At 38.4% G+C, this 26,889-nt stretch overlaps 1 protein-coding gene across 1 annotated transcript in view; it reads left to right on the top strand.

The window, feature by feature from the left end:
• The first annotated feature begins 7,592 nt into the window (after positions 1-7,592).
• The window catches only part of LOC139735009 (unconventional myosin-XVI-like), a 188,753-nt gene continuing 169,456 nt past the window's right edge, over positions 7,593-26,889 (top strand). Inside the window, exons 1-3 of the mRNA XM_071645783.1 lie at positions 7,593-7,662; positions 19,490-19,672; positions 21,465-21,578. Coding sequence (XP_071501884.1) covers positions 7,611-7,662; positions 19,490-19,672; positions 21,465-21,578 — 349 coding nt within the window. The 5' untranslated portion in view covers positions 7,593-7,610. The remainder of the gene's footprint in view (positions 7,663-19,489; positions 19,673-21,464; positions 21,579-26,889) is intronic.

The raw sequence follows: 26,889 nt of genomic DNA, 5'->3' as shown, positions 1-26,889 counted from the left end.
CTTTTTTGATACATTGCAAAAAAGTTTCCATAGAACCATGTCCAATATAATGGATGTGCACTAGTAGTACAAATTCTTCTTCAAATCAGCAAAAACAAACAAACAAACAAAAAACCTATTTGTAATGGTGCCACCAGACATCAACTAATGTACAGTACTAACCAATTTTCGACTGAATGAGACATACCTGAATGTTCAAAATTAAGAATGCATACATGTACACAACACATGCCACACAAATTCACACTGCATTTGTATGCATACATTAATCAAAACATGAGACTTCTATCACACACTGTAAGTCTGGAGTAAATACAGTCTTAAGTTGAGGAAATTTTATTACAGGTCAATGGATGATAATCATATTACATGAGTACATTACATTTCAAAGTATTCATTATTCAGATTACTTTTTTTTTCACCATGTTGTTTTGCCAAGCCAAAGAATTTTTATTTCAGTTAACAAATTCGTTCAACTGATTATGTGACAGGAATTTTTGTTTTTGAAAGACAAATAAGGCCTCGACAGGTATTTGAAAAAAAAAAAACCATGTAAATTTGTATTACATCAAAAATACAAGGTTTACATTCCTGTCATTGAGCACTTTCCATATGCCCCATTTGTTTGTTAAAGCGATAACTTAAAGATGATTACCCTAATCATAGAAAATGTTCATCTGAAAGGATGCAAAACTCATACGTACACAAACAAACTTAATAATAAAGATATTAAACTGATGGCATGACAAACAAAACTTCACTTGACAAAACAAAATACAGCATTGGTGGTTGGCAAAGAATAGATATTCATAATTATGTATGTAAAATAAACCATGCTGTCTTGCTGGCATCATCCAGGTACATACATCTACGGTACATACACAGATAACACTAACAGCATCGATCATAGATAGAGTTAAAAAAAGCGGCACCAAAATGGGATTGGATATTGTAGGTAAGAGGCAATGAGTAAAAAAAAAAAGAAGAGGAAAATAAACAAATAAACAAATTCATAGTCACATCTGAATGTAAGTTTACAGAATAGATTTCAATTACCAAAATGCTCACGCATGCTTGGCAGCTCATTTTATGTTAGTTAACAGCCTTTCAAAAACATAAGAGAACCTCATGTCAAGGACCTAAATACCACGATTCACCTGTAATTACCTGTTTGAGTGCATATCACCTTTCTTACTATATTGTAATTATACACAGCCCTGTCCCTTTGCTGCACACAGCATTTGGTTGGGCTAGTTTCTTTCTATAATAGGTCCTTGTTCTGTCAGCTGGAAAGTGGTATGCACAATCTGTGAGGTTTAATGTCTAATAGTAGTCATAGATTTTTCACAATAAGTCAAGAGTCTTCACCTGGGACCTGATAAAATCATTATCATTTGCAAACTGGCAGGTCTGCAAGTTGCAAGGTTACACTAATTTAATTTAAAAAAAAGAAAGAAAATGCATCAAACTGAACATTACCCATTTGACCATTTAAAATAAAAAAGAAAAAAATACAATGTACACCGTTGCATGATTCAATTACACAACTTTGAGCACAAACAACACAGCATGGACGCGGCAGGTTTTGCACTTCAAGCTCACACCCGTTAGTCTTTTTATCCGATAGCAAGTACAGCTATACTGTGTTATTGTCCAAGTTAGTCCTCACCTAATCCTTTGCCATCAGTACAGCGCAGGAATCTTCCCCTCCTCGACCAGCACAGCAACTCTCTTGTGCAAAATGATAAAATACTGTACATGAACTAAGTATATGCTGACTTTCTTGCAGTTTATACTTGTACCCATCATGAATGTAAAGATACACTGTAGCACAGAAGATCACCCAAGCCCAGTCATCTGGTTCTGACATACATGTATGTACTAAACTTGTACATTGTACATTACGGTACTGTTCAAGTATTTCCTCATTTAAGCTGTCACCAGTGATGGAATAACACAGGACATAGTGACACTCCTTTTCCTCCAGTCAATCTTTAAAGTACATTGTCGCTAACAAATCTCTGCACTGATGATGATGAGTCTGGCTGAATATGATGGTTCTCTCAGTTTTACATTTCTTTCGCTCACATAATTCTTTCACTAGTGTGAAAATATCTTGAAATTTTCCTGAAATGACAAGCTGACAACATACACTTTTTGTAAGAGCAAATATTTGGCCAGGCCTCCCTGGTTGGGCCCATCTGGTGCTTGTATGACGATTTAAAAATGCTGAAGGCCCAAACTCTCAGTGAGGTCATCATTCTCTGAAGAAGGCAAGGGAAGATGTAGGGCCCACTCGTGGCAGTCAAAATACCAGGTACGTGGCATAGCGGAGCTCCGCAAGTCGATCTTAGCTGGCTTCCTCTAGTCTTCATCGTCTCCTAATACTTAAAGATAAAACAAACAGAAAGAGAACTTTGAGTAATCAATCAATTTTCAATGTTTGATGTTAAAGTGATATATTGTACTACACGTTGTACGTAAATCTTGCCAAATTGAGAACATTTGTTTAAAAAATCAGCACATTTTTCTTCTTCATTGGAGATCAACATTCAACAATCATACCATTATGGTCAACTAGTGTTTCAGTTTGAACTCTTTATACATACATGTATGATTAATGTACAACATATGTTACGTTTCCACGCCTGACTCTGTCAAGGGCGTGTTATAGTTAACTTCACATATTCTGCTCAATGCACAAACCCGCCCCAACCGATTGATAAATCACTAGCACAGGGTAGACAGTGTTTCTGGCAATTCCATTTCTCTCACTTACAATGTACCGGGTAACCGGTACATACTGTATAGCCTGTATTTTACTTGGTGATTGACTAGCAAGCGGTGTTCCCTACGAACTGTTGTTATAATATACTGGCTTTTTGTACGCTTAAATGGTCACAGATTTGTCATACAATTTACACACACACATGAAAGCAAAGCTTGGCATTTTTTTCTACAACTTTGCTCACTGCATGTCCAAAATACGATTCAACATAAATCTACAAGTTAAATACATAGCTGTACATGTATTCTCAAATCATCACTATTTTGTTGGTGTCTAATGTGGCAAACAGAATGTTTCGGTTAGATGAGAAAAACTGAATGTACATGTATTCTCAAATCATCACTATTTTGTTGGTGTCTAATGTGGCAAACAGAATGTTTCCATCATGGCACACAAACTGATATTGAGTGATAAAGAGCTAACTTAAATCCAACTTTGTAGTTAGCGTTAATAATACTTTAAATCTAGGCTAACAAGAGGTCTAAGGCAAAACACTCACTAACTGGCCAACACTGGTGCTCGGTTTGTCTCAGTCGGGTTCCTCATACACTTGCACTGCAGACGAGTACAGCATGGCTATGCATATCAGTGAACCTACTGCGTACTGGTGGCTGTAGCTGTTCCAGTGTCTCACAGTCCATTATCGGGCATTGTCAGTCTCCGACACGTACCACCACCACAACGGTAGTACCAGATACAGTTTGGATTCACAGTGGATTGTTTCGTCAATTTTCACGATGTCACTAGCTTGCACATTTCAAATCGTTTGAACATACATGTAGTATGGTGTACGACATTTCTGAAACATACCGTAGGGCGTACTAGTACACCGAAAAAAACGTAGCGTTCAAACGTACGGCTTCGATTCCGATCGTCACCTAGTATGATCAGCTATGGTTGAATACGGCCTGGAAGCAAACTCGACATCAAAGTCACTCTCAAATGAAATAAAACGTCAATGTTTACCGCTAACTAAACCTTAGATTCCTGAGCTCATTGAAGATTCTCATTCCGAAACACAAATGCAATCGTAAGTGGAGTTTTCTCGGTATAATTGGCTGCTGGATGACAGAGTTGAACAGATTGCGATGGGTGCGTTGATGTGTGTACGACAGCGCAGTACCGACGTACAGCTCAAATATGAATGCGGTGGCGGCCGGCCGGCCAGCCAGCCAGCGCAGGGCTGGGGAGCGGACGGCGGATTGCGCTGCCCGCCAAAAGTAGCTCGTTTGCATAACGGCTAGCTACGCGGTAGTATGACGTCATGTTGCCGTTTGAGACCCAGGGATTTATTGATGAGCATAACGAGTTTAAAGACAATTAGGTTATAACAATTACATAAGTATAATTTTATTTCAAAATATATGACTTATATTTTTATTTTTTTTGCAATTGTTAATATCCACATGATAACAAAATTAACAAAATTTTCCGTAAAAGTTGTTCATTGTAACGACGTTCTGTTGTTTGACAACTTCCAGTAGAATCCACCGGTTTCTATTGGTTTCTGCAGGCACTCGGTTGGTTTCTACTGGTTTGACTTGTTAGAAGTATTTTGACACCCCATTTTAAACCAGTAGAATCTACTGATTTCTGTCGGTTTCTACTAGTATTACTTCACAAGTTTACAACCCTCTTCAAACCGGTAGACTCCACAGGTACTCGTTGGTTTCCGCTGGTTTGACTTGATATTTTTACATCCCATTTCAAGCCAGTGGAATCTACTGGTTTCTGTCGGTTTCTACTGGTATAACTCCACACTTCTACAACCCTCTTCAAACCAGTAGACTATCTACAGGTACCTGTTGGTTTCTACTGGTTTGACTTGTTTGTTTTTACATGTATAGGAGATGACTGGTTTGTACTGGTTACCACTGGTTTGACATGATATTTCGACACCCCATTTTAAGCTAGTGGAATCTACTGGTTTCTGTCACTTTCTACTGGTATAACTTCACACTTCTACTAATCCTCTTCTTACCAGTAGACTATCTACAGTACCTGTTGGTTTCTACTGGTTATTTGATTTTCCATGTATAGGAGATTGACTGGTTTGTACTGGTTACCACTGGTTTGACTTAATATTTTGACACCCCATTTCAAGCCAGTGGAAACTACTGGTTTCTGTCGGTTTCTACTGGTATAACTTCACACTTCTACAACCCTCTTCAAACCAGTAGACTATCTACAGGTACCTGCTGGTTTCTACTGGTTTGACTTATTTGTTTTTCCATGTATAGGAGATTGACTGGTTTGTACTGGTTACCACTGGTTTGACTTAATATTTTGACACCCATTTCAAGCCAGTGGAATCTACTGGTTTCTGTCGGTTTCTACTGGTATAACTTCACACTTCTACAACCCTCTTCAAACCAGTAGACTATCTACAGGTACCTGTTGGTTTCTACTGGTTTGACTTATTTGTTTTACATGTATAGGAGATTGACTGGTTTGTACTGGTTACCACTGGTTTGACTTAATATTTTGACACCCCATTTCAAGCCAGTGGAAACTACTGGTTTCTGTCGGTTTCTACTGGTATAACTTCACACTTCTACAACCCTCTTCAAACCAGTAGACTATCTACAGGTACCTGTTGGTTTCTACTGGTTTGACTTATTTGTTTTTCCATGTATAGGAGATTGACTGGTTTGTACTGGTTACCACTGGTTTGACTTAATATTTTGACACCCCATTTCAAGCCAGTGGAATCTACTGGTTTCTGTCGGTTTCTACTGGTATAACTTCACACTTCTACAACCCTCTTCAAACCAGTAGACTATCTACAGGTACCTGTTGGTTTCTACTGGTTTGACTTATTTGTTTTACATGTATAGGAGATTGACTGGTTTGTACTGGTTTCCGCTGGTTTCACTTGATATTTTGACACCCCACTTTAAAGCCAGTGGATTCTACTGGTTTTTGTCGGTTTCTACTGGTATAACTTCACACTTCTACAACCCTCTTCAAACCAGTAGACTATCTACAGGTACCTGTTGGTTTCTACTGGTTTGACTTATTTGTTTCTACATGTATAGGAGATTGACTGGTTTGTACTGGTTACCACTGGTTTGACTTGATATTTCGACACCCCCATTTTAAGCCAGTAGAATATTCTGGTTTCTATTGGTTTATGCTGGTATTACTTCATCACAATTGTATGACCCTCTTCCAGCCATTACTACTGGTACCTGTTGGTTTCTACTGGTTTGATTTAATTCTTGTTTATACATGCAGAAAAGTGACTGGTCTGTAGGCCTACTGGTTCATACTGGTTTTCCCTTCTTTTAAAGCCATCTTCAAACCAGTAGGCTGCACGGGTACCTGTTGGTTTTTACTGGTTAACAAGTAATGTCTTAACATGCATAAAAAAAATGCTGGTTTGTATTGGTTTCTACTGGTCTGACTTGTCTTTTTTCAACCCAGTTTTGAAACCAGTCGACTCTTCTGGTTTGTACTGTTCTCTACAGGTTTCCCTCTCCACTTGAAACCATTAAACAGTACTGATTTCTTCTGGATTCTACTGGTCTAACTTTGAATTTAACACTCCATTTGAAAACCAGTATACTCTACTGGTTTTTATTGGTTTGTTCTGGTCTTTTGACCAGTTGAATCTAATGGTCTCTATGGGAATCCTACTGGAACCCTCTGGAAATTCCCATAGAAACCACTCAAATCCGGAAACCATTAGAAACCAGTAGAAGGTCTCTACTGGTTTCTACTGGTTTCTATGGGAATTTCGACCTGGGAAAGCAAATCCACCATTTGCTCAGACACGACTTTGCGACTTATTTTGCTTGTTTCAGTTCAGTGGTATTAGGGCCTGGGTGGAGGGGGGTAAAAAAAAAAGGCCAGCCAAAGAAGAAAGAACGGTAGGAAAACACCCTTTTCTTATATAGGGTAATAAGGTATTGTGTGCCACACCGATAGTGTGTGTGTGTGTCTTGTGAGTGGGATATCTTACTTCTGTGTGTGTGTGTTTGATTTTGTACAGTCAGGAGCTGGGGTCATCCATGCATGCAACCACACAGTCAAGATCCGAACACACACCTTCCACAAGAACCATTCTATTTCCCTTCATGGCGGTGACGTAATTGTTCGGGAACAAAAAGTAAACTTTGCGCTGCCTTCAAAGTGTGGGAGAGTTGTATTCGCAGTGCATAGACCCACGTATAGTGAGGGAGGGCATGTTTTGATCCACAAGAGCACACTTTATTCCATTGATACAGATAGTTGGACGAGCACATTTTTGTACTGGATAAACAAGACATGTCCAGTGATAACTTCTCTGCTCAAATTGTAGTGCATGGTATCCTAACTTGGAGTAGTATGTAGCAGAGGAATCAGATCATTTGAGATCCAGGTGACCAGGAGTCAGCAGCAAGTTCAACAAAAGTTCCAGTATATACTGGGACCAGCTTACTATGAATGACTACCAAACCAAATAAAAGCAAGATCAGAACACTAGCTTCCACCACTCAGCCATCGATAGCAATGCAAGCATACTCTGCTAGTTTTGCTGCAAGAGAAAAGATGCAGTGATGCTGAGCTCTTGTGTGTGCTTCGACATTGATCTTTGAACCTCCGTTCTGACTGCGATAATTACATTCTGTAAAGATACCAGTGTGCGGCTCACATCTGGCCATGTTGACAACATGATTGGACGATGAACTTGAAGTGGACATTTGATGGAATAAATACAAACTGATCTGCCTCCCTTCTCCATCTTGTGGATTCTTTTTTTGGAGAATATTTTGGCAGAGCTTCTAAGGACAATATCAGCTTCCTTTTCTGAGTTGGAAGAGAGAATAGATTGATAATCATGACCAAGGAAACCAGGAGAAAAGTGTTTGAGGAACACGGCCAAAGAGCTGGTAAGTTGGTTGCATTTGGAGTAGTCATTGGAAGTCATTTGCATAGATGCTCAGGATTAAAGGTGCATAGTAGGATGAGTGGAGGAAAAGGAGGAGGAGGAGGAGAATGTGGAGGTGGAGAATGAGCTGGAGTAGGAGTAGATTGCAAAGAAAGGGGATTCCATGGTTTACATAATGTACCAGGGTTGCCACCTTTATTTATAATTTGAGGAACATGGCCCAAGAGCTGGTAAGTTGGTTGCATTCGGAGCAGCCATTGGAAGTCATTTGCATAGATGCTCAGGATTTACAGGTGGTAGGGTGAGTGGAAGGAGAAGAGGAGGAGGAAGACAATGGAGATGCCCTTCCTAGGAGAGAGAGAAGGAGGGGAAGGGAAGAGGAGGAGAAGAAGAAAGGGGATTCTGTATTTTTTATGATGTTCCAGGGTTGCTGCCTTTATTTGTAATTTGACAAACGTGAAGAAAGTTTGATTATTTGTTTGTTTGTATTTTCATTGTCCCTCTGAGAATTATCGCTATAATATAGCCCATTAAGTCAGCTGTCCTAGCTGGACTTCCATGGGGTCCAGTTGTGAGTACTTGGGGTGGACCACTTTACCGGAATATTCAACATGGAATTTGCGATGAATGACTGAGGCAGGATATTTTACATGCATGGAGATGTGTCTCTCTCACACAGGGGACCTCCATCTTATGTCCTGTCCCAATGACAGATAGTGTTTTGCCTCCACTAGAGGGGACAACATATTTAATGCATGGCAGTCTGCAATTTAATCTTGGTATTTCTGATGGCTTTTAGTGTGGTTGCTCCGCAACTTCCCACTGAAATGTCCTATTTTTTTGTTTTCCTAATTTGGTCATCTTGCTGTGACATTTTGCAGTGAGAATGCTTACTGCTAAACAAGGATTTGTTACTTTTGATGACTTAATTATACTCGATGCCTATCAGATGGTAGAATCCTCACTGTGACCGGACATGAAATATGCAACTATCTGACGAGGCTACACAGGGGCGGATCAGGGAATTCTGTAAAGGGGGTGGGGGGGGGGGGTGGGAGGGCACAACTGATATTTCTGGTGCCAGTATACAACATAGTAAGTCACTGGTGGTAGTAATCTCAAGTTTGTCGTATATATATATTCCACTTCTAAACTTTGTTTGTTCCAGCTTCATTGAGATTTAATCATAACTTTTAATTTCTTTGGCATTTTTTTTCCTGTAGATGCATTTTTCTCTTCTCTTTGAAGTGCTGAAAGGCTTTTGCCAATGATACTTGTTTGTATTCATGAAAGAAGCTTCTAGCTTAAAGTCTGGAAAACTGTCATTGCCTTACATTAAACAATTTGTAGCTGGCTGTTAGGACAAAAATTCAGTGTTGAGGAGATGATGTCCAGCACTGAAAGACTTTAATGAGGCTTGGATGTCTATTGTCATGGGAACACAGTGCTGTGCCAACATAATTGGTATTATCTGTGGGATGGGCCACCTGAATTTGTCACAACCTCCCAGAAACCAAAGTCCAAAGCCAAGCACAGGAGGAGCTCTGGTGTGGCCATGAAGGGATGACCAAATAATTACATAGCAGAGTTCAAAGCAATTTGTTTGAACTGAAAGGAAGCATGTTTTATTAAAGTCCTCGTACAGTTTGAGGAAACCAAGGCATCATGTCTATTTTGAAATGCTCGTGAGAGAAGACAGCACAGAATGTAAATAGCAGATGTTTACACTAGACCTCTGTAGCCACACAAAATTCTGAAAGTCCATAATACAGAACTTGACAATTACATTTTTCTCTAATTGCCCATTTGGGCCCCTACAACCTTAAATCTGAAATTTTGGTTGCCCAAAAAAGAAATGTATTGGTCCGAAGTGAAAGGAAATATTAAATTTCATTTTGAATCTTACATGTAGCTGTCCGATCAGGCCACCAAAAGATAAACCTTTTTATAGACTTTGTGGCCAAACATTAATTTTAAGTGGCCCAAGGCAACCATACCACCAGAGCACAATATTTGTAAATCAAAGTTGTGGTATTACTTTATCTAGGGGATCACTACAACAACAAGCCTCTTTTGCATGCTTTTTGTGATTCCTCCACTATCATTTGTATGTTCAGTAATTTTTTTTTTTTGTGTGTGTGTATGTGGATTACCAATGTTATTTTTGAATGCCTGATGTAAAATGCGGAAGTAATTTCAATTCATTCAATGTTGAGCCCTGTTAATATCCACTGATATATTGTCTGGCCTCTCATATTAGCCTTTGTCAAATGCCCTCGAAGATTCCGTTTACAGTGCAGGGCTGGGCCGAGCGCGGGCAGAGCCCAGGCTGAGCCCGGCCTCAATTGCGGTACTCGGCCCCACAATTCTGTCTGTTTACAGTGGAGGGCTCGGCCCGGGCTTTTAATTCAAACCTTTCAATATTTTGTCATAGTGGCGCTCTGCATGTAAACAAACACTATTATTGGGAGGGCGCTGGTCGCACTTTGGTACCGCATCTGGCCCAGTTTGCATTTACAGTGAGAAAAGGCCGGGCTCTGCCGCGGCCGAGCTGTGGCCAAGACTACCTCCAGAGCTTGGCCAAATGCATGGCCGATTTTGGTACCGCATTTGGCCTTTTGCACGTTAACATTGAAATGAAGGCCGGGCTTGGTCGCGGCCGAGCCCGGCCCTTTCACTCACTGTAAACGGGGTCTAACTCTCGCAATAAGCCAGTTCATAATGAGCTCATATGTGCATATTTGTACTAACAAAGTTTCTTTTTTCTCAGTGAGTTAGGTATTTCACTGATTTTCAAATTGACATACGCATAATTTATAAGCTTGTTTGAAGTAAAAATTTCTGGAATTCATGTTCAAGCAAAGAATGATTTGCATGTACACATAGACCAGGGGACCAGAATGACCCATCAGTTTCACACATGGAGATGACATCCATTTCATTGTTTTGCATTGAATGCATTATGTTTGCATAAATATATGCATAAAATAATGCCTGCTTGTTTTCATTTTGCATTGTGTTAGAAAAAAAAATGTTGGATATTTGAATTAATTATATATTTGTTTGAATTACCTGTCAGATTAAAATTGTACTGTGCTTAATTTGTTCGTTCAATTGATTTTGTATTTCATTTATGTATGTAAAAGAAATTCAGAAATAAAATAAAATCAGTCAATCAATTAGCAAACTTTTTCCATTAATATTGCCAAAAGGCTCTAATGAACACTTTGTTGCTGTCATGTGAATGTGCTGGGAGGCAATGGTAACATCTTTATGTGGTTATTAAATCTAATGATTACTTTCACAAGATCTCGTACAGTTCTCATCCAGTACGTACAGGCCCTTAATTGGGCAAATGTGCCCGGCTTTGGCTCACACAGGCATTTTATTTTAAACAAATATTACTCAGACATGATTAATAGGTTCTGTCTTCCTCGATATCATTATAAGAGTTGAAATATTGTGCTAGTTTTTCTTGCCTGCTGATGGACCCCCTCAGAAAAAAGGACTCATATAAAAAGCTTTATGATGACTTTTACAAATTTCTGACAAAAAAAAGGAAATGCAAATTCTGGGAACAGCTTGATGTTTCATGATCTAAATAGGAGGTGGGGCCTTGGTTTCAATACATTTTGACTGACACCTACAGGTACTGCTAATCTGCCCATTGTATTTTGATGAACTTGAGAAACCATTTGGCAAGGTCTGCTAATAATGGTAGCGTATTTATGACTCAGAATGAATACATGAGTTATAATAGGCCTTGTGCCTACAGATCCAAAGTCCAAGTCTGCATTATGGGCTTGCTCAATTCGTATTGGAATATTTGCTTTACACCACACAGGTGGTTAAATGCTATCATGTGATATGTTTTGCATGCAATATTCCAATATTTAGCCCTTTCCTTACCATTTCACAAAAAACAACAACAACAACTGTACATGTGCATGTATGATAACGAGTGTGTGTGTGTGTGTGTGTATGTATAGTATAGACCTACGTATGATAATGATATAGACCTATGTATGATAATGATATATGAAGCTTTGGGAGATTCATAAAGAAAAGTTCTTATTGTCACCTTTAAAGGGAGGCAGTCCTGAGATTTTCACTGTACTGATAATTAAGAAGAGTAAAAAATGAAACCTTTCACCAGTTTATACGCGTGGAAATTAAAAACTGTCTCGGAATGCGATTTTTGAAAAATAATTCCTGCAGGCGATCTTGTAAGAGCCTGCAAAAAGATGCTACGTACGTCATTCATGCCCTACTCACCAAGTTGACAACTGCCTCTAAAACAAATTTAAGTGTTCAAATGATCAGTTGTAATTTTATCATAAAATGTGAATGTATGAGATTTTATTATTTCAAACAGAAAATTTCAAGCTTAGTTATATATACTTCATGTAAATAAATATTGTAAACATAAATTTATATATATTTTAAAATCAAATATACCATGTACTTGACATCAAATAGGCACGGTCCTTTTCTAGCTTCCGTCCGTGTTGCATACTACTTTGTGTACAAACCACTCTCGCGCGCGAATTCTTACCATACTAATGTACACAGTACTCCGTCTAATGAGCAGAACACGGCTGGGAAGAGTTGTGCCTCGGTGACGTCTGACTCTCTGCCAAGACTTGCTCATTAGCATATTCAACGTGCAGATTCACACTTTTTCAACCAAATCTACGAGCTAATTTGGTGATTTGAAAGTTTCTTTTTGGTGAAAGTAGTTCATTGGGGGTACCAACAACAACATATTTTTTTCAAAATTTGTGAGGACTGCCTCACTTTAATTTTACAGCTGTATAGCAATTATTGACTATTTGTGAAGTTAAAATGAGCTACTGTATGTAACGGGTACCAAATGTGACCCGCTGCAACAAAATGGTCCTAAAGTCGTGCACAGTCGAAGCCGTGAAAATCAAGTTTGAAGTCAGAGCATCAAAATTGGTCAAAACTTACGATTTTCTGAATTTGACATATTATTAGAGTATGACATGTCTTCTATCATCTGTCGAAATTTTGAAGCAAAATGATGAAAGGAAAGACAAAAAAATAGCGTTTTTCTGGGCCATGTTTTTTGGCGTTTCAAGGAAGCAAGAAACTGGTTCGAAACATTTGGATTGAGCGCCACAGATAGGCTCCGCCCCTAACAACGACCAGAGTGATCTCATTGGTCAGTTTGCTGCTTGCCGCTAACCGAAGCGTGAAGCTCGCACACTGCCCAGTCGACTGGTGCGTGCTGGCGGGGTGCGCTATGCCCAGCTGCTTCTCCTGGCATCCTGATCACTGATTGGTCGGTGAGGAGACCGCCGACGCTGTGTTTGAATGAGCATTTCGGGGGTTGCTAGGGCTTACCTTCTATTGTCCGGAGGTGAATACTGACTTGCGTGTCCCTTGATTGTGATTGCGTCGCAAGGAAAACTTTTAGGGCGCTTTTCTCGAAACAGTGATTTCCCAGACGTCTCGACATGCTCTCTTATAAACATCGATATCTCCGCAGCCGATTATTTTCATAAGATGTGTGATATATCAATCTAAAGCAGAAAGATTAGGGAATTGTGTCATGCAATTTTCAAATAATCGACCTCGCCCGACTTTAGGATCATTTTGTTGTAGCAGGTCACAAATATTTTGCGAGGGTATTATTTCATAACTTTTGCAAGTCAGGTGCTGTTTCAAATTTAAAGACACGCAAAAATATTGACTTAATTTTTAGATCCCAACATGAATGGGATATGCACGCATACATTTCTTTGTTCAGTGTTGTACTCCACGATTGCGAATTTAACCACTCGCAAAATCGTTGGGAAGTCGATCCCCATTCGTGACTTGCTAAACTTATGGCGTATACGGTATGTATAGTGCTAGATACATTGTGTGTATGCCCCTTAATAAGAACTGGTTCTAGAAACATACAATTCTGTGTTTGAAGAAATTCATCTGCTTCCTTCGTGTCCGCATAAGTCCAAAAGTCTGATGTAGGATCTTTAAACATAGAGCGTGTTTCTACTGAGAGCACCTCACATCCCTGGCATCGCCACGAATTTTGTCCAACGCAGCACCTCGTATTTTACAACCACTCGAGCTGTTTCTACTGAGCGATAAAATACGAGGTGATGCAAAGGTGATGTGCAAATGCGGCGATTCCGGAAGTCAGGTATTTTTAAGTCACAGATTTGGGTCACGCGCGCACTGCCTGTTGGTACGATCCGAACCCTGCCTGCTTTGCTACAACTGCGTCGGCTATTTTTTGATTAGCCATTTCTCTTCGTCTTCCCATCCAATATACCCCGAACTAACATACTGATATCCTGCCACTGACTGATGAGAAATCTTTGGAGATCGAGGGTCCAGTTGAGATTTTCTCAAGGCTGCGACATACTAATGTGGTACTCTCGCAATTCGAGACAATATAAAATGAAATAACGCGGTGTAAAATCAAGTAAGTGATGAGGGCTTAGTAATGCAATAAGTTAGGTTGTTAATCACGCGAACAATAGACGATGAATGCCACAATTCACATGTAACGTAACGTATAGGGCCTATAACACATACACAAGCGAGTTGGTACAAAGCATGATGCGAACACGGTCGCTGTGTGTACACACGTATTTTGTACACATGTGTCGAAGGAGTGCGTGCGATGAACCGATTGAAAAGCGCGGGGAGAAATTCTAGACGTCCGATACACCACGAATTTCGCTACCCGGTGTGTTTCTACTGAGAATCGTCCTTCGCGTCACCACGCATCGACCACCTCAATAGATGGACCACGGAGCACCTCGCATCAGCCGGCATCGGCCACTACCCGATCTGTTTCTACTGAGGAAAAATTCGAGGTGTCACCACGCATCAGCCGGTATCGGCCGGCATCGGCCGGTATCACCACACATCGGCTGGCATCACCTCGAATTTTCGTCGCTCAGTAGAAACACGCTCAATGTATATTATGATTGTTGTTTGAGAGCAGGACAATTTAGTGGATAGAATTTCTGGGGGGGGGGGGGTGGAGCAAACAAAGGAAAAACTTTTGAGATTCCAGTAAACTGTTCAGATTTTATATACAATTTTGTTGGAACTTGCTATTTTTTATGATATAGTGATGATCAGACTTGAAAAGCGATTAAATTGTGATAATGGCAGTAAGGGTAGGGTGAGTTTGGTAAAGGTCACAGTTCATTGTCATGGTCAAGGAGGTACTGCCTAGTACCTCTTTGGTCATGATTATCTAGATTCCAATGTTTCACTGTCCATGCAATGTATTGTAGTATGAGAGAGATAAAGCCAAGATTTCACATCAGGTCACATTCTGAATTATCACCATTGCTGAACTATTCAGTCGTACTTAAGGAAGTTCATAAAACTAGGGTCAGTGTGAACCGGTCAGTTGATTTTATACTAGATTCAAAATGAAATTTTGATTTTAAGAAAAAAACACACTTTAGATGATTTGATTAAATGTAAGCTTCTAACATTTTACTCTTTATACATTTGAATAAAAGATACAAAGTACACATTTGGAAAGAATTATATGCATGTCATCCTTTTATGATTGTATTACATGGCAAAAAGCAAAGTTTTTGTTGGATAGAGCATGGTTTTGAATAGAATGGCCAGTGTGCGTGTAAAAATATACATGTACTGTAACTGTGTGCGTAATTTCAGTGTAATGGAGGTACTGGACATTTACAGTGTGCAGAATAATGCAGAACCTGGTATATTTCTGATAACATAATGAATGTCCTTATGATAATGAATTCTCAGGTAGGAAGTCTGTAGATTGTTGAGAAAAAGGAACAAATGTGGGAATTGTGTTGTCTGATCACAGAAAAGCAGCTTATAAATTCAAGTAGAAAATTAGGAGTTGATTTCCTGCACATAGTCCCATGTTATATTCATCACTTATCACAGGCAGAAGTAAAGACAGCTGCAGATAGACAGACAGACACACATACAAGTGTACATACATACATAATCTATACACACATACATACATAATCTAGACACACATACACACATACATACATACATACATACATACATACATGTAAACATACATACAGCTTTACGGACACATTTACACATGATATAGACACTATTCTCTGCTCTGCACTACAACGTACATGCTACATAACTAGCTCAGTCACTATATTGATTTCTGTTGGCTATCACAGGAATCATACAGACTTATTTTCATATGAGAACCAACTTTAAGTGTGCAGATTGACAGAACACAAGCCAACAGCAACAATAACAATGATGACATAAACAGACTTTTCTTACATTTCTACCCCCGCTGTGAATGTCTCTGGCCCTGCATCTATTCAAACTACTCACTTGGGCTTGAAATGCTAAATGCGTTCTCAGGATGAAATAGCTTTGAGTCATAGAGTAGATTTCGTAAACATACCCGATAGACTTTTATCCCATTAAATCTATTGATGGGCTTGGCAATTTTTCTGAAAAGGGGTTTGTGTTGGACTGGCATGTTCCGGGGCAGATATAGCACCAATCACCAGAAGGGATAAAAATCCATTCATGTGCACTGCGCACACCAGGAAGGGATTAATTGGATGGATGGCGATTTTAAAACGTTCCAAAGTTTTGGGGATGAATCGGCACTCTTTGGGCAGTTTTTATTTCTGACTGTATATCCTGCTCACCTGTGATTGCTTGATAAGAATGAGGGCAGAGTTTGGTCTGGTGCTGAAATGTATCGGTAATCTTTAGGGCCTATTTGTATTTGAGTGGAAAACGTCGCATGTCATGTCTGCCGGAACTAGCAGGATTGAAGAAAAGTGTGTGGATGGACTCCAGTTGCTCCATACGTCCTTTTGTCGCAGTGAATGTTGAAACATCTCAATACCAGCTAGTTCTGATGCTTCATGCCAAGTTTGTTGTACCAGTGGTAGCCTTTGGTAAAATACAGATTTACAGCAGGTGAAGAAGTTGTGACTATACGAGTTTATCTGATGTCTTAATTAGATGGATGTGGATATTCTTCTGGAAGAATGAGTTTTAAGATTATTGCCAGAAATCGTGAGTAAAGTTCTCTCTTTGCTGTCTCTATGTATAGCTATACATATATTTTCCATGCAAATATATCTATAAACTATCTATTTAGAGATGCCAACCCTTTGAATACTTGTTTATACATTATTTTGTGCTGTTTATTGCCAAATTTTTCATGGAAAATACTACTGTTACCCAAATTGTATTATTCCTTTTAATACTTTGTATTGTGTCTGTCGGAGGAAAGGTAAAAGTACTGTCTTTCCACCAAAAATGTGCCTTTTCACCTATGTAAATACTGCACAAGGTTGACATCCCTGTTTTATGTCAACTGTCTATATATCTTTCTATGATCTATCTAACTATCTATTTGTTTATCCATCCATTTATATATTTATTTATCCATCTATCCATTTATCAATCTACAATGTATCTCTCCTTCTATCTGTGTGTAGAAGAAATTTCCTTGACTGTCTGGCAACTTGATTTTATTTCACAAGTTGACACGGCTCATGACACTGAAATATTTCTCCTCATTTTTAATCATGTGTTCTGATTATTTTTAGAGGACTTCTTCTTTATTCAAATTAATGAAACTTTAGTTTGAATAAATATTCATTACCTGCTGCATGCTATAAGGATTAGAACTAGAAGCAGCACTGGCTGTATAGCAGAAGCTCAGTGCTGCAGTGGATAAGATGCTTGTCTGGTTATTGTGAGGTCATAGGTTCAAATCCTGCCTGAGTATGTATGGCCATAATTTTATTGTGGCTACTACTAAACACTGATTATTTTGGTGCATATTTACGTCAATGTAGGGCAATTTGTCAATAATTTTGCAGGACTTCCTCTTTTACTCTATTTTTCCTGCAAAATGTTGTTCAGAAGAAGGAACAGAGTTACCATCATTGCAGTTTGAAATGGCAACTCTTTTATGTTTTCTTTTTTTTTTTAATTGGAGGCTATGCGTCCAGTGCGAGAATCATACCCACTTGACATTTAAATTATTTCACATGCAAAAGAGGCTTAGTGAAACATACTGAATCAAGAAAAAAAAGGGACTGTGTTTTCTGAAAAATATCACAATCAAATATATAGGTCCAGTCCAAGAATCATATAAATCTATACTCACTTGACATTGAAATTATTTCACATGCAGAAGATGCTTGGTGAAACATAATGAAGAAAAAAAAGGGACTGTGTTTTCTGAAAAATATCACAATCAAATATAAAGGTCCAGCCCAAGAATCTATACTCACTTGACATTACTGACATACTGAATCAAGAAAAAAAAAGGGACTGTGTTTTCTGAAAAATATCACAATCAAATATATAGGTCAGTCCAAGAATCATATAAATCTATACTCACTTGACATTGAAATTATTTCACATGCAAAAGATACTGGTGAAACATAATGAAGAAAAAAAAAGGGATTGTGTTTTCTGAAAATATCACAATCAGATATATGATTATACAAGGCTCACTTGTGCAGTACATGCATTTTTTCTATGTGATATATCAATAATGGTGTCAAAGGTATGAGCATTTACAGGAGGTGCAAAGAAATTCTCAAATGGGCTTCGTCAATTGATAAACAAGGCTGAAACAAAAAGCTATAATATTTTACTGCTCTCCACAGAGCCTCATTTTACAAGTGGTGAATATTCAAATTCAAATTTATTCAAATTCAAATTTATTTCACATGCTGAAAAGAAAACATCACGTTCACAATAAAACAGAAGAGAAAAATATACAAACAAACATAGCACGTGAGGGATTAGTAAATATGACTCCAGTTTATCGTGTTAAGGCATGAATTGCATGATACTTGTGCCATGGTAGCCTTGAACTGTGTCACGAGAGAGTGATGGCATCTTTGGGGAGAACAGCGCCACCTAGAGTCAGATATATGGGAACTTGGAAGTCGTACGTGAGGATATGTTTTGTTTCCTGTGCTTCCCTCACAGAATTTGCTCAGGGAATATTATGTACTGCTTATTAAGAGTAAGAATGCAATCCTCAGCTAAGCAGATCTTTTCACAGAGCTTTGATCAAGATTAGATAAAAGGAGAAAGTAAAGACAAACATACAAGAAAAACAATTGTTTTTATTACAGAAAAGGATCAATACATTGACACAAACCATCCAAGTATTGCGGCAGGCAATGTAAAATCTTTCCTCTTTTTAACATTAAAATGCAGTCCTTTTCAAAAAAGACTCATTAAAAAGTGTGGTTAGAGTTGATGTGAAATTTCTTGGTTAATTCAACTATGGAATTCAGGGGGCATGACAGTAAAAAGATCCGTGTCGCAGCGCATCTAGCTTATTGTCTTCAAAATGTTGACATAGATCAACTTCGCTGAACACAAATCCATTAGAGCATGTCCCATGTACTGTGTCTTTTATTTCAGATTTTGTTTCGTAGAATGCTGGCATTGTTCTTTTTCTGCAACTGTTCTTATTTTTGGGGCAATTCAATTATGAAATGACTGTCAATATCTTATTCAAATCTTAACCCGTTGAAGACAATTCCCATGAATACTTGGGTAGGTGTTTATTGGAAATGCATGTTGTAAAAAAATGGCAACATAGTTAAAATCAGTCTGTCCTCAATAGGATAATCTTAATCAAACTTATCATTTAATTTTCTCACAATGAATGTACAGAAATTTGAACTGAATTGAATTGAATTGAATCAAATCATGACCAGGTAATATAATACTTATGCTAGCAACAAACTTTGAGTCTATGAGTTATTTGGACCCAAACTCAATCCATCATTTTGCTGATCTTTTCCACGCAGTGCTGAAAAGGCAGCAGGCACAGGAGAGTATCTACCAGGCCACCACCCTCCAACCTCCCCAGCCCTCTGGGTCGGGTTCCCTGGACCACCTGCCTCGGACTCAGCGAGTCAAGGCCTGCAAGAAGCTGCGGCAGGAACAGCTCAAGCGATACTACGAACGCGAGAAGGGCGAACATGAGAAAAGTAAGATGGCCGATACCCTTCATTAATTCTTCAGTGACACAGATTTCAGGCATCACCAGTGTTCTCAGCATGCTAAAATTTTCACTACCGGTATAAATTCAAAGGGGAATTTCAATCCAAATAAAAGTTTGTCTGATAAAAAATCTATGAGTAAAATCTTGAGAGTTCAGGGGTAAAAACTTGACTAAAAAAGGATGAAAAAATAAGGAAGTTATGACATTTTGAAGTTTTGCTAATTTCTGCAAAACAGTTCTTGTACAGTGGATATGAATATATGCATATCATATGAGTGAGCTAACCTTGTCATACCCTCACAATTTTCAATTGATCGTGCACAGACACACACACACAAAAAAAATGACGAAAATTCAATGTTTCTGTCATTGAAGTCTGAAACATGATGTTAGTCCTGGTTGAACAACTTCAGAATAAAGATCATTAAGATATACCAGGATTTGAGCCTCGGGAATAATTGCGTTTGAATGAAAAACTGGAAATTTCAAAATTTTATGTACAAACTATATGGCAAGTTATGAGGGGCTGACATGCTCACTTTGCCATTTGCATATTCATATTGACTGGTCAAGAACTGTTTCCTGAAAAATTAGCAAAACTTCAAAGTGTCATAACTTCCTTATTTTTCACCCGATTTCAATCAAAATTTTACCATTGAACTCGTAATATTTCACTCTTTCTTATCAGACTAACTTATATTTGGACTGGACTTCCACTTTAAGTCAGGATAAATTGGCATAGGAATAAACTGTTTTTGCACAGAAACATCAGAATTTATTTGGTGACAGTCATATATTTCTCACTATTCACACTGTGCGACAGAAAACCTGCGCATAATTGCGTGTTTCCCATTGGCAGATTCAGGAAGGATAAGGTATGGGATTTTGAGAGTCTACGTCTACAAAGCATAGTCCTGATCACTTCAAATTGTGATTCATTCTTCTTATAGGATATTTGCGCAATCTTCTTCCGTTTTCCAAACTTCCCCCTTCCAAGGTTTACTGTGAAACACAGAGGAGACTACAATGGTACACTAGGTGCAATTATTCAGTGTCTTTCTTTACTTCTCTTTTCTGCATTGTTGTGAATACAAAAAGCACCAGCCTTCTCCCAGTTTGCGGTGCATTATGTGCAGAGAGGCGTGAATTAATCCACCACAGTTTATGGGTGGCAGCTCTGTTGTTCTTAGGCCAGATGATTTATGACAAACTTAAGAAGTCACAACATGACAACACTGAAGTGAAGAATTACCCAATCGCTGACCAGGATCATAGAAGTTATGGGATATCCCCCAGTTTAATTCCCCCCCCCCCCCCTCCCTTTGATGTATGTTTTGATCTCCATACATAGCTCAGAGATGTCTATAAAATGTTTTTATATTGTCACTTACTTAGGTATGTGTTTTTGTCTGTTTATTTTCATCATAGCTTCATAGTCTCCAGGGTTTCACAGTTGAATCACTGTGGACTGGTACAATGTTGAAAGCACTAGACTCGTAAACAAGAGTTCCAGATTTCAATTCCTACTTCACAGGTCCTTCCATCCTTGGACACGGTTGTTACCCACACTATACCACACAACTCCTGTTGTGTGAAAATAGGCGCCTTGAATGCCAATAAAAAGCAATCACATAGACAGGACTCGCCCTAAGAGTTGTGCTAAAACTGTTGAATGGATGATAATGAATGAACCAAAATAAAAACTCATTACCATTATTGTTGCCAGTATTTTTCCATCATTGTGAATTTGTGATTACTATTATATATTTTTTTTCCAGTTGGTCGCAGGCTGTCCGGCAGACGCCAGACCCCAAACAGCAAGGGGGCAGTGGTCAACTTTGACATCGCCAACAAACTGAGGGATGCGGTCACCCGTTTCGATGACAAAGAAGGTGAAAACAGGAATAAGTGTTCCCCAATTTTTTGTACCAAGTGCTATCTTGTCAGTTGTTTGTGTTGGTGTTGGTGTATATTGGTTTGCTTTGCAGTTGTATGGATGTTTGATTGTAGTTGTGGCTGAAATGGTGAACAGAGAACACCCAGAAAGCTGACAGCTGAATCATGTGAGGTGTGTATTGGTGACTCTCAGATCAGATGATGTTGACGTTGAAGTGATGATGGAAAGCTGTGGTAGCGTTAAATCTTTATGTGCCACATTTAAAATCATTGATGGTATGCAGAGGTTTAGGTTGTAATTTTATTGTTTCAAACAAAGATTATTTTCACTGATTTTCATTATTATCCGTATAGTTATTATAGTCATTATTGTTAATAAGTGGTTCTTAGGTAATATAGCACAGACTTTTTGGAAAGTACTCAAGTCTGATGTTTGTGACAGTGATGGTGGAACTTGTGCCGATGGTGAATTGTGTACTGTTGATGATGGGAATGTTGTTATGGTGGGGAAAATCAAATGATAATCACACACACACACACAAAAAAAAAAAAAACAAATGTTGATTGAGGTGACGATGGTGATGATAATGATGATGATGGTGATGGTAGTGGTGGTGGTGGTGGTGGTGATGGTGATGATGATAACGATGATGATGAAGACAATGATGGTGATTAAGATGACATTGAACATGAAGGATATTGTGGATGTAAGATCTGGGGGCATTTCATTAAGCATTTTGTCAGATATTTTTCTGACAAACTGTGATAAGCTAATGCAATCCTTGTATCTGATTGGCGGAGAGCAAATTTGTCTGAAAAAAAAAAATGTCCAACAAAACACTTCATGAAATTCCTCCCCTTGATATTTTTGGTGTTGAATGAGCATAACAAAATGCAATGGAACTTTTAATGATGTCCAGTCACTTGATAGGGAGTAATGAGGCAGTTAGTTTGATTTGGCATTGTATATGTAATGCCTATTTACTGTTCTTTAGATGCCTCAGAGGGTTGCTGCATTTTTCTACACAGAAGGGATATGGGATCTACTTGTGTAGGTTTTTTGAGTTTGTTATTTATCGTGAAATTTTCATGGTCTTGTTTTTTGTCACTGGTAAGCTGACCCTTTTGTTCATTGAGAGAATGACAAAATCCTTCCCAAGATTCCTTTCATTTAGATTATGCTGACATGGTTAAAATTTGCATACTTTTGTATGATTGTTATGTGCAGTACGTCATACACTTAATTTTTGCAGTGACACATTATTAAAGTTTTATCATTAAGGCAAGAATATGCTGTCAGGATATCACATATTCGTGAACTAAACTCCCTCTAATAAATGTAAAGTCTATCTGAAATTGTCTTGAAACATGGGTACAGCTTAAATAGCTCTCTGACTTTAGTTCACATTTTTTCCCCTGTTAACTTACTTCATATATGCAAGTTGGTGCAGGATTGTGCATTTTTCTTATTAGATCCTTCCCAAACCAGGATGCTGTTATTTGTGACCTTGGTATCAGCTTACCCACAAGCACTTATCACTCAACTACTGCGCTTTACTGATTTGCAAATAGTCGTTAAAGGTTTTGCAAGTAATCCTGCTGTACCTGAAATTCCCCAGTTGCCGCACAAACAGTCCCCCACTCGAGCTTCTGTACAGTATGTAGAGTATCATTACTAAGCATCATGTCACCTACAATCTGTAAATATGCATACAATTGTGTGAGCATGCAGTGCTTTAGTGGTATCACTGATTGGCAGTTACACAATACTTCGGCCGCCTCGTCCCCTCTGTCGGCTGCCGTTTTTGGTGTCGGAGAGGAGAAGAATTTATTGGTTTTGGGAGTAAACTGTAAAATCGCCAATGTTGTGCCATCACCTCCTGTATACTGTGGTGTTTATAAGGGCACCCAATTCACAGCATGAAAAAGTGTCATGTATCATTAAAATCTCTTCAGCATTTCAGCACCATTAATCTCTTGATTGTCTGAATGATTCAGATACATGCATGATTGCTAATTACTCTCTTGCATTTGACAATTTCAACAGTGTAGCTTCTTCTTGCTTGAGATTAACTGTAAAGGTGGAAATTTTCGCGGTTTTGAAATGTTCACTCATTTCGCGCTACCAGAGGCTAGCATGAACATAAAAGCACGCAAATATTTTTGCATGCCATATGTTCCAGTAGTTGATGTCATGATTCCGCGGAATTAAAAACACGCAAAACTCTTCTTAACTGGCCTTTCGTGAAAAATTAGTCGCACGAAAAGATATCCACTTTTACAGTTACATTTAGTGATTTACTCCTAGTTTGCTTTGCTTAGTATTGTTTAACACTGACACTTTTTAAGTAGTAGGACCATATAGAGCAGTATATACAAGAGTTAAATTTATTCATATACTTTTTACTCAACTTTGTGTTAAAATGCACAAACCCTCTGAACTGTTTATAAAAAAAAGGACAGCTGCCTTGGATGAGTTGCCAATTTAGGGCCAAGCATTGTCACTTTAAGGATTCCACCCTTGTGGCTGCCAGAGGGCACTGTTTAAAAACTCTGTTGTTCAAGATTAGACAATGATCAGTGTCTGAGCATTAAGTCAGCGTCTACTTGCTTCATTTCTTTAGGGGAAAGAAAATATTAACAAACGGAGGAAGGCTTGGGTAAGATTAAATGACAGAGGGTCATATAGAAAGAAATATATATATATATATATATATATATATATATATATATATATATATATATATATATATATATGAATATATATATATGTATGAGAAATGAGGAAAAATCCTTAACAAGTAAAAACAAGACAAAGATATGATTACTCAAAATGCAAGGGGAATGATAGTGACTGTAGGGTGAAATTACTGAAATGAGTGTAAAAAATGATGACTATGGTTGTAAGTTGTAATTCAGAATGAATTTTCCTATAAAATATAGATAGTAATCATAATACATAGATAATATCAGAAATTATTTTCATTATGGTTATTTTCATCATTGATGTTCATCATCATGAAAAGAAGATGTCTAGAAAAAGAAAAGAAGAAGAAGAAAAAAAAAAAAGAAGAAGAAGAAATAGAAATCAATCAAATAACAACCATGTTGGTGAGAGATAGGGATAGATATTTAAATTTGAAGGCAGGTTACACAACACCACAATAGCTATACTTTTTTATGTCTTCTCAAAATTTGCATGGAATCAGAAGTAGATTGAAAAAAAATAAGAGCGAGGTAATGTATAGCTGGAGATATTTCAGCATGGTACGGTAATATTTACCACCAATGCCATTCCATTCTATCAACGCAGCTTCTTGTGCAAGTGGCAAAATAATTGAGTCAATTTCCATCACAATTTAAGCATTGAAGGATACCTACCGTGTTCTTAGTTTCCATGGCAACAGTCCTGGAGATACTCGTACTTAGTAGCTCACAAAAGTGTTCTCTCCCCCCCCCCCCCACCTTCTCATTACCATTCACACTAAAATGCCAAAGAATCTGTCTGCGTTGGCTCTTGCAGGCATAGATGCATTTTTGTAAAGTACAAAAGTAAGGCTGGGGAGTTTTTGATTTCTTTGACACATACTGTAAAGATTGAGTGGAGACGTTTGAAAATGAATTTCATCTGATCAGGTTGTGTCTCTCAAAATCGGAATGTATATGTGTGCGTAAAATGCAGTGTCATTCAAAGGGTACCTTTTTTTCGCTCTATGTTTACGTGTTTTTGTAAAGGAACCAGTTGGCAGCTAGATCATTGACATACTCCTGTTCAGACGCAGGCCAGTTTATACCAAAACCTGATAGAGAAACAAAGTATAGGGAATCTTTGTATTGCCGATGGACCATTCAGACGCTAATTTCGACCATTCCAGAAAAATGTCGTATAAACATGCAGTTTCTCACTACACATTTTGTTATGGTCATGAGTGGCAGGTCCAAGGTCACCTTTCGTGCTTGCTCCCATTAAGCCCCGCCCAGTTATACCATTCTATGGTCGTCATACGTTCAGGCGCACAATGAACACGATGGAATGCTGATTCGTTATTAAGTTCTATTTCGAAACGATGCTCTGACTGTCGTTTCGCTATACATCGTCTCGTTAGACATCGTTTCGTTAGCGTTCAGACGTGTAATTTCATCATATAGTTATACCGTTTTGGTATGGCTGTACCGTTCTGGTATACATTTTTTGCGTCTGAACACCCTGATACTGGATTGTGTGGTTACTGACATACTGGATTGTGTGGTTACTGATAACTTCAGCTTTTTTTTGTTTTCTTTTTTTTTGGGAAGACTTGCTCGATAATCATCGCAAGATCAGTATGGCTTATGTTTTGGTGATGATGAAGACGTAGGCTGTCAACACTTTTGACGAAAAGAGAGTTCAAGACCATGATGGAAATCACACATATCCTCACAAACTTCCAGGTGGTCCCTTGTCTTCGGTTCATAATGCTTTGAGGAAGGAACTCGGCACCAGTTTGACCTTGGGTATGATGGAGTGGTTGTCAAGAGAGCAAGGTAGATGGAAGGAGAAATATAAAAGGAGAGATAGAGAAGAGAGAGAGAGAGACAGAAAGGAGAAAGGGATAACTACAGAAAGAGAGATTTAATAGAAACATAGATCGATAGATGTGTACATACTGTATAAGTGGTTTCGTTCGCGGTGGTTTTATTTTCGCGCTTTTCGCGCTTTGAGGTTGAACCGCGAATTTAACATCGCCTGAAAATATTTTGACCTCGTGGCTTGTTACAACGCTATCATTATCGACCGTGAATTTAAACACACGCGAAAAAGTCGGCACCGATGGAAACCGCGAAAGTTTCTGTACGCGAAAGAAACCACTTTTACAGTAGACAGAGAGAGGGAGAAATAGATTGGTATAGGGAAAAAGAGGTAGGGATATAAAGAGTTGTTTAGAAAGAGAAATAGTTTGATGTGTAAGTAGATAGGGAGAGAAAGGGAGAGAGAGATAACTACAGAAGGATGAATTTAGAAACACAAATACTCCCTGAGTAGGTAGACGTTTACGTAGATAGAGAGACAAAAGAGATAGGTGTAGGGAGAAAGCAGTAGGGATAGAAGGAGTTAAGAAAGATGAATAATTCTATGTATAAGTAGATAGAGAAAGATAAGAGAAACATAGGGTGTTGTATAGAGAGATAGAACAGATTGATGTATAAATACAGAGAAAGAGATAGAATGAGGGAGAAAAGAGATAGATACAGGGGAAAAGAGAGAGGAGAGTGAGGTAGAGGCAGAAAAAGATTTATAAAGAGAAAAGGATGTAAAAGAGAGAGAGA

This window comes from Diadema antillarum, unplaced genomic scaffold, assembly GCF_040938485.1.
Source record: "Diadema antillarum isolate AM-2024a unplaced genomic scaffold, OU_Dant_1.0 seq00000561_RagTag, whole genome shotgun sequence".
In the NCBI taxonomy this organism is placed as follows: domain Eukaryota; kingdom Metazoa; phylum Echinodermata; class Echinoidea; order Diadematoida; family Diadematidae; genus Diadema; species Diadema antillarum.
This window is presented reverse-complemented; position numbering and strand designations above follow the sequence as displayed.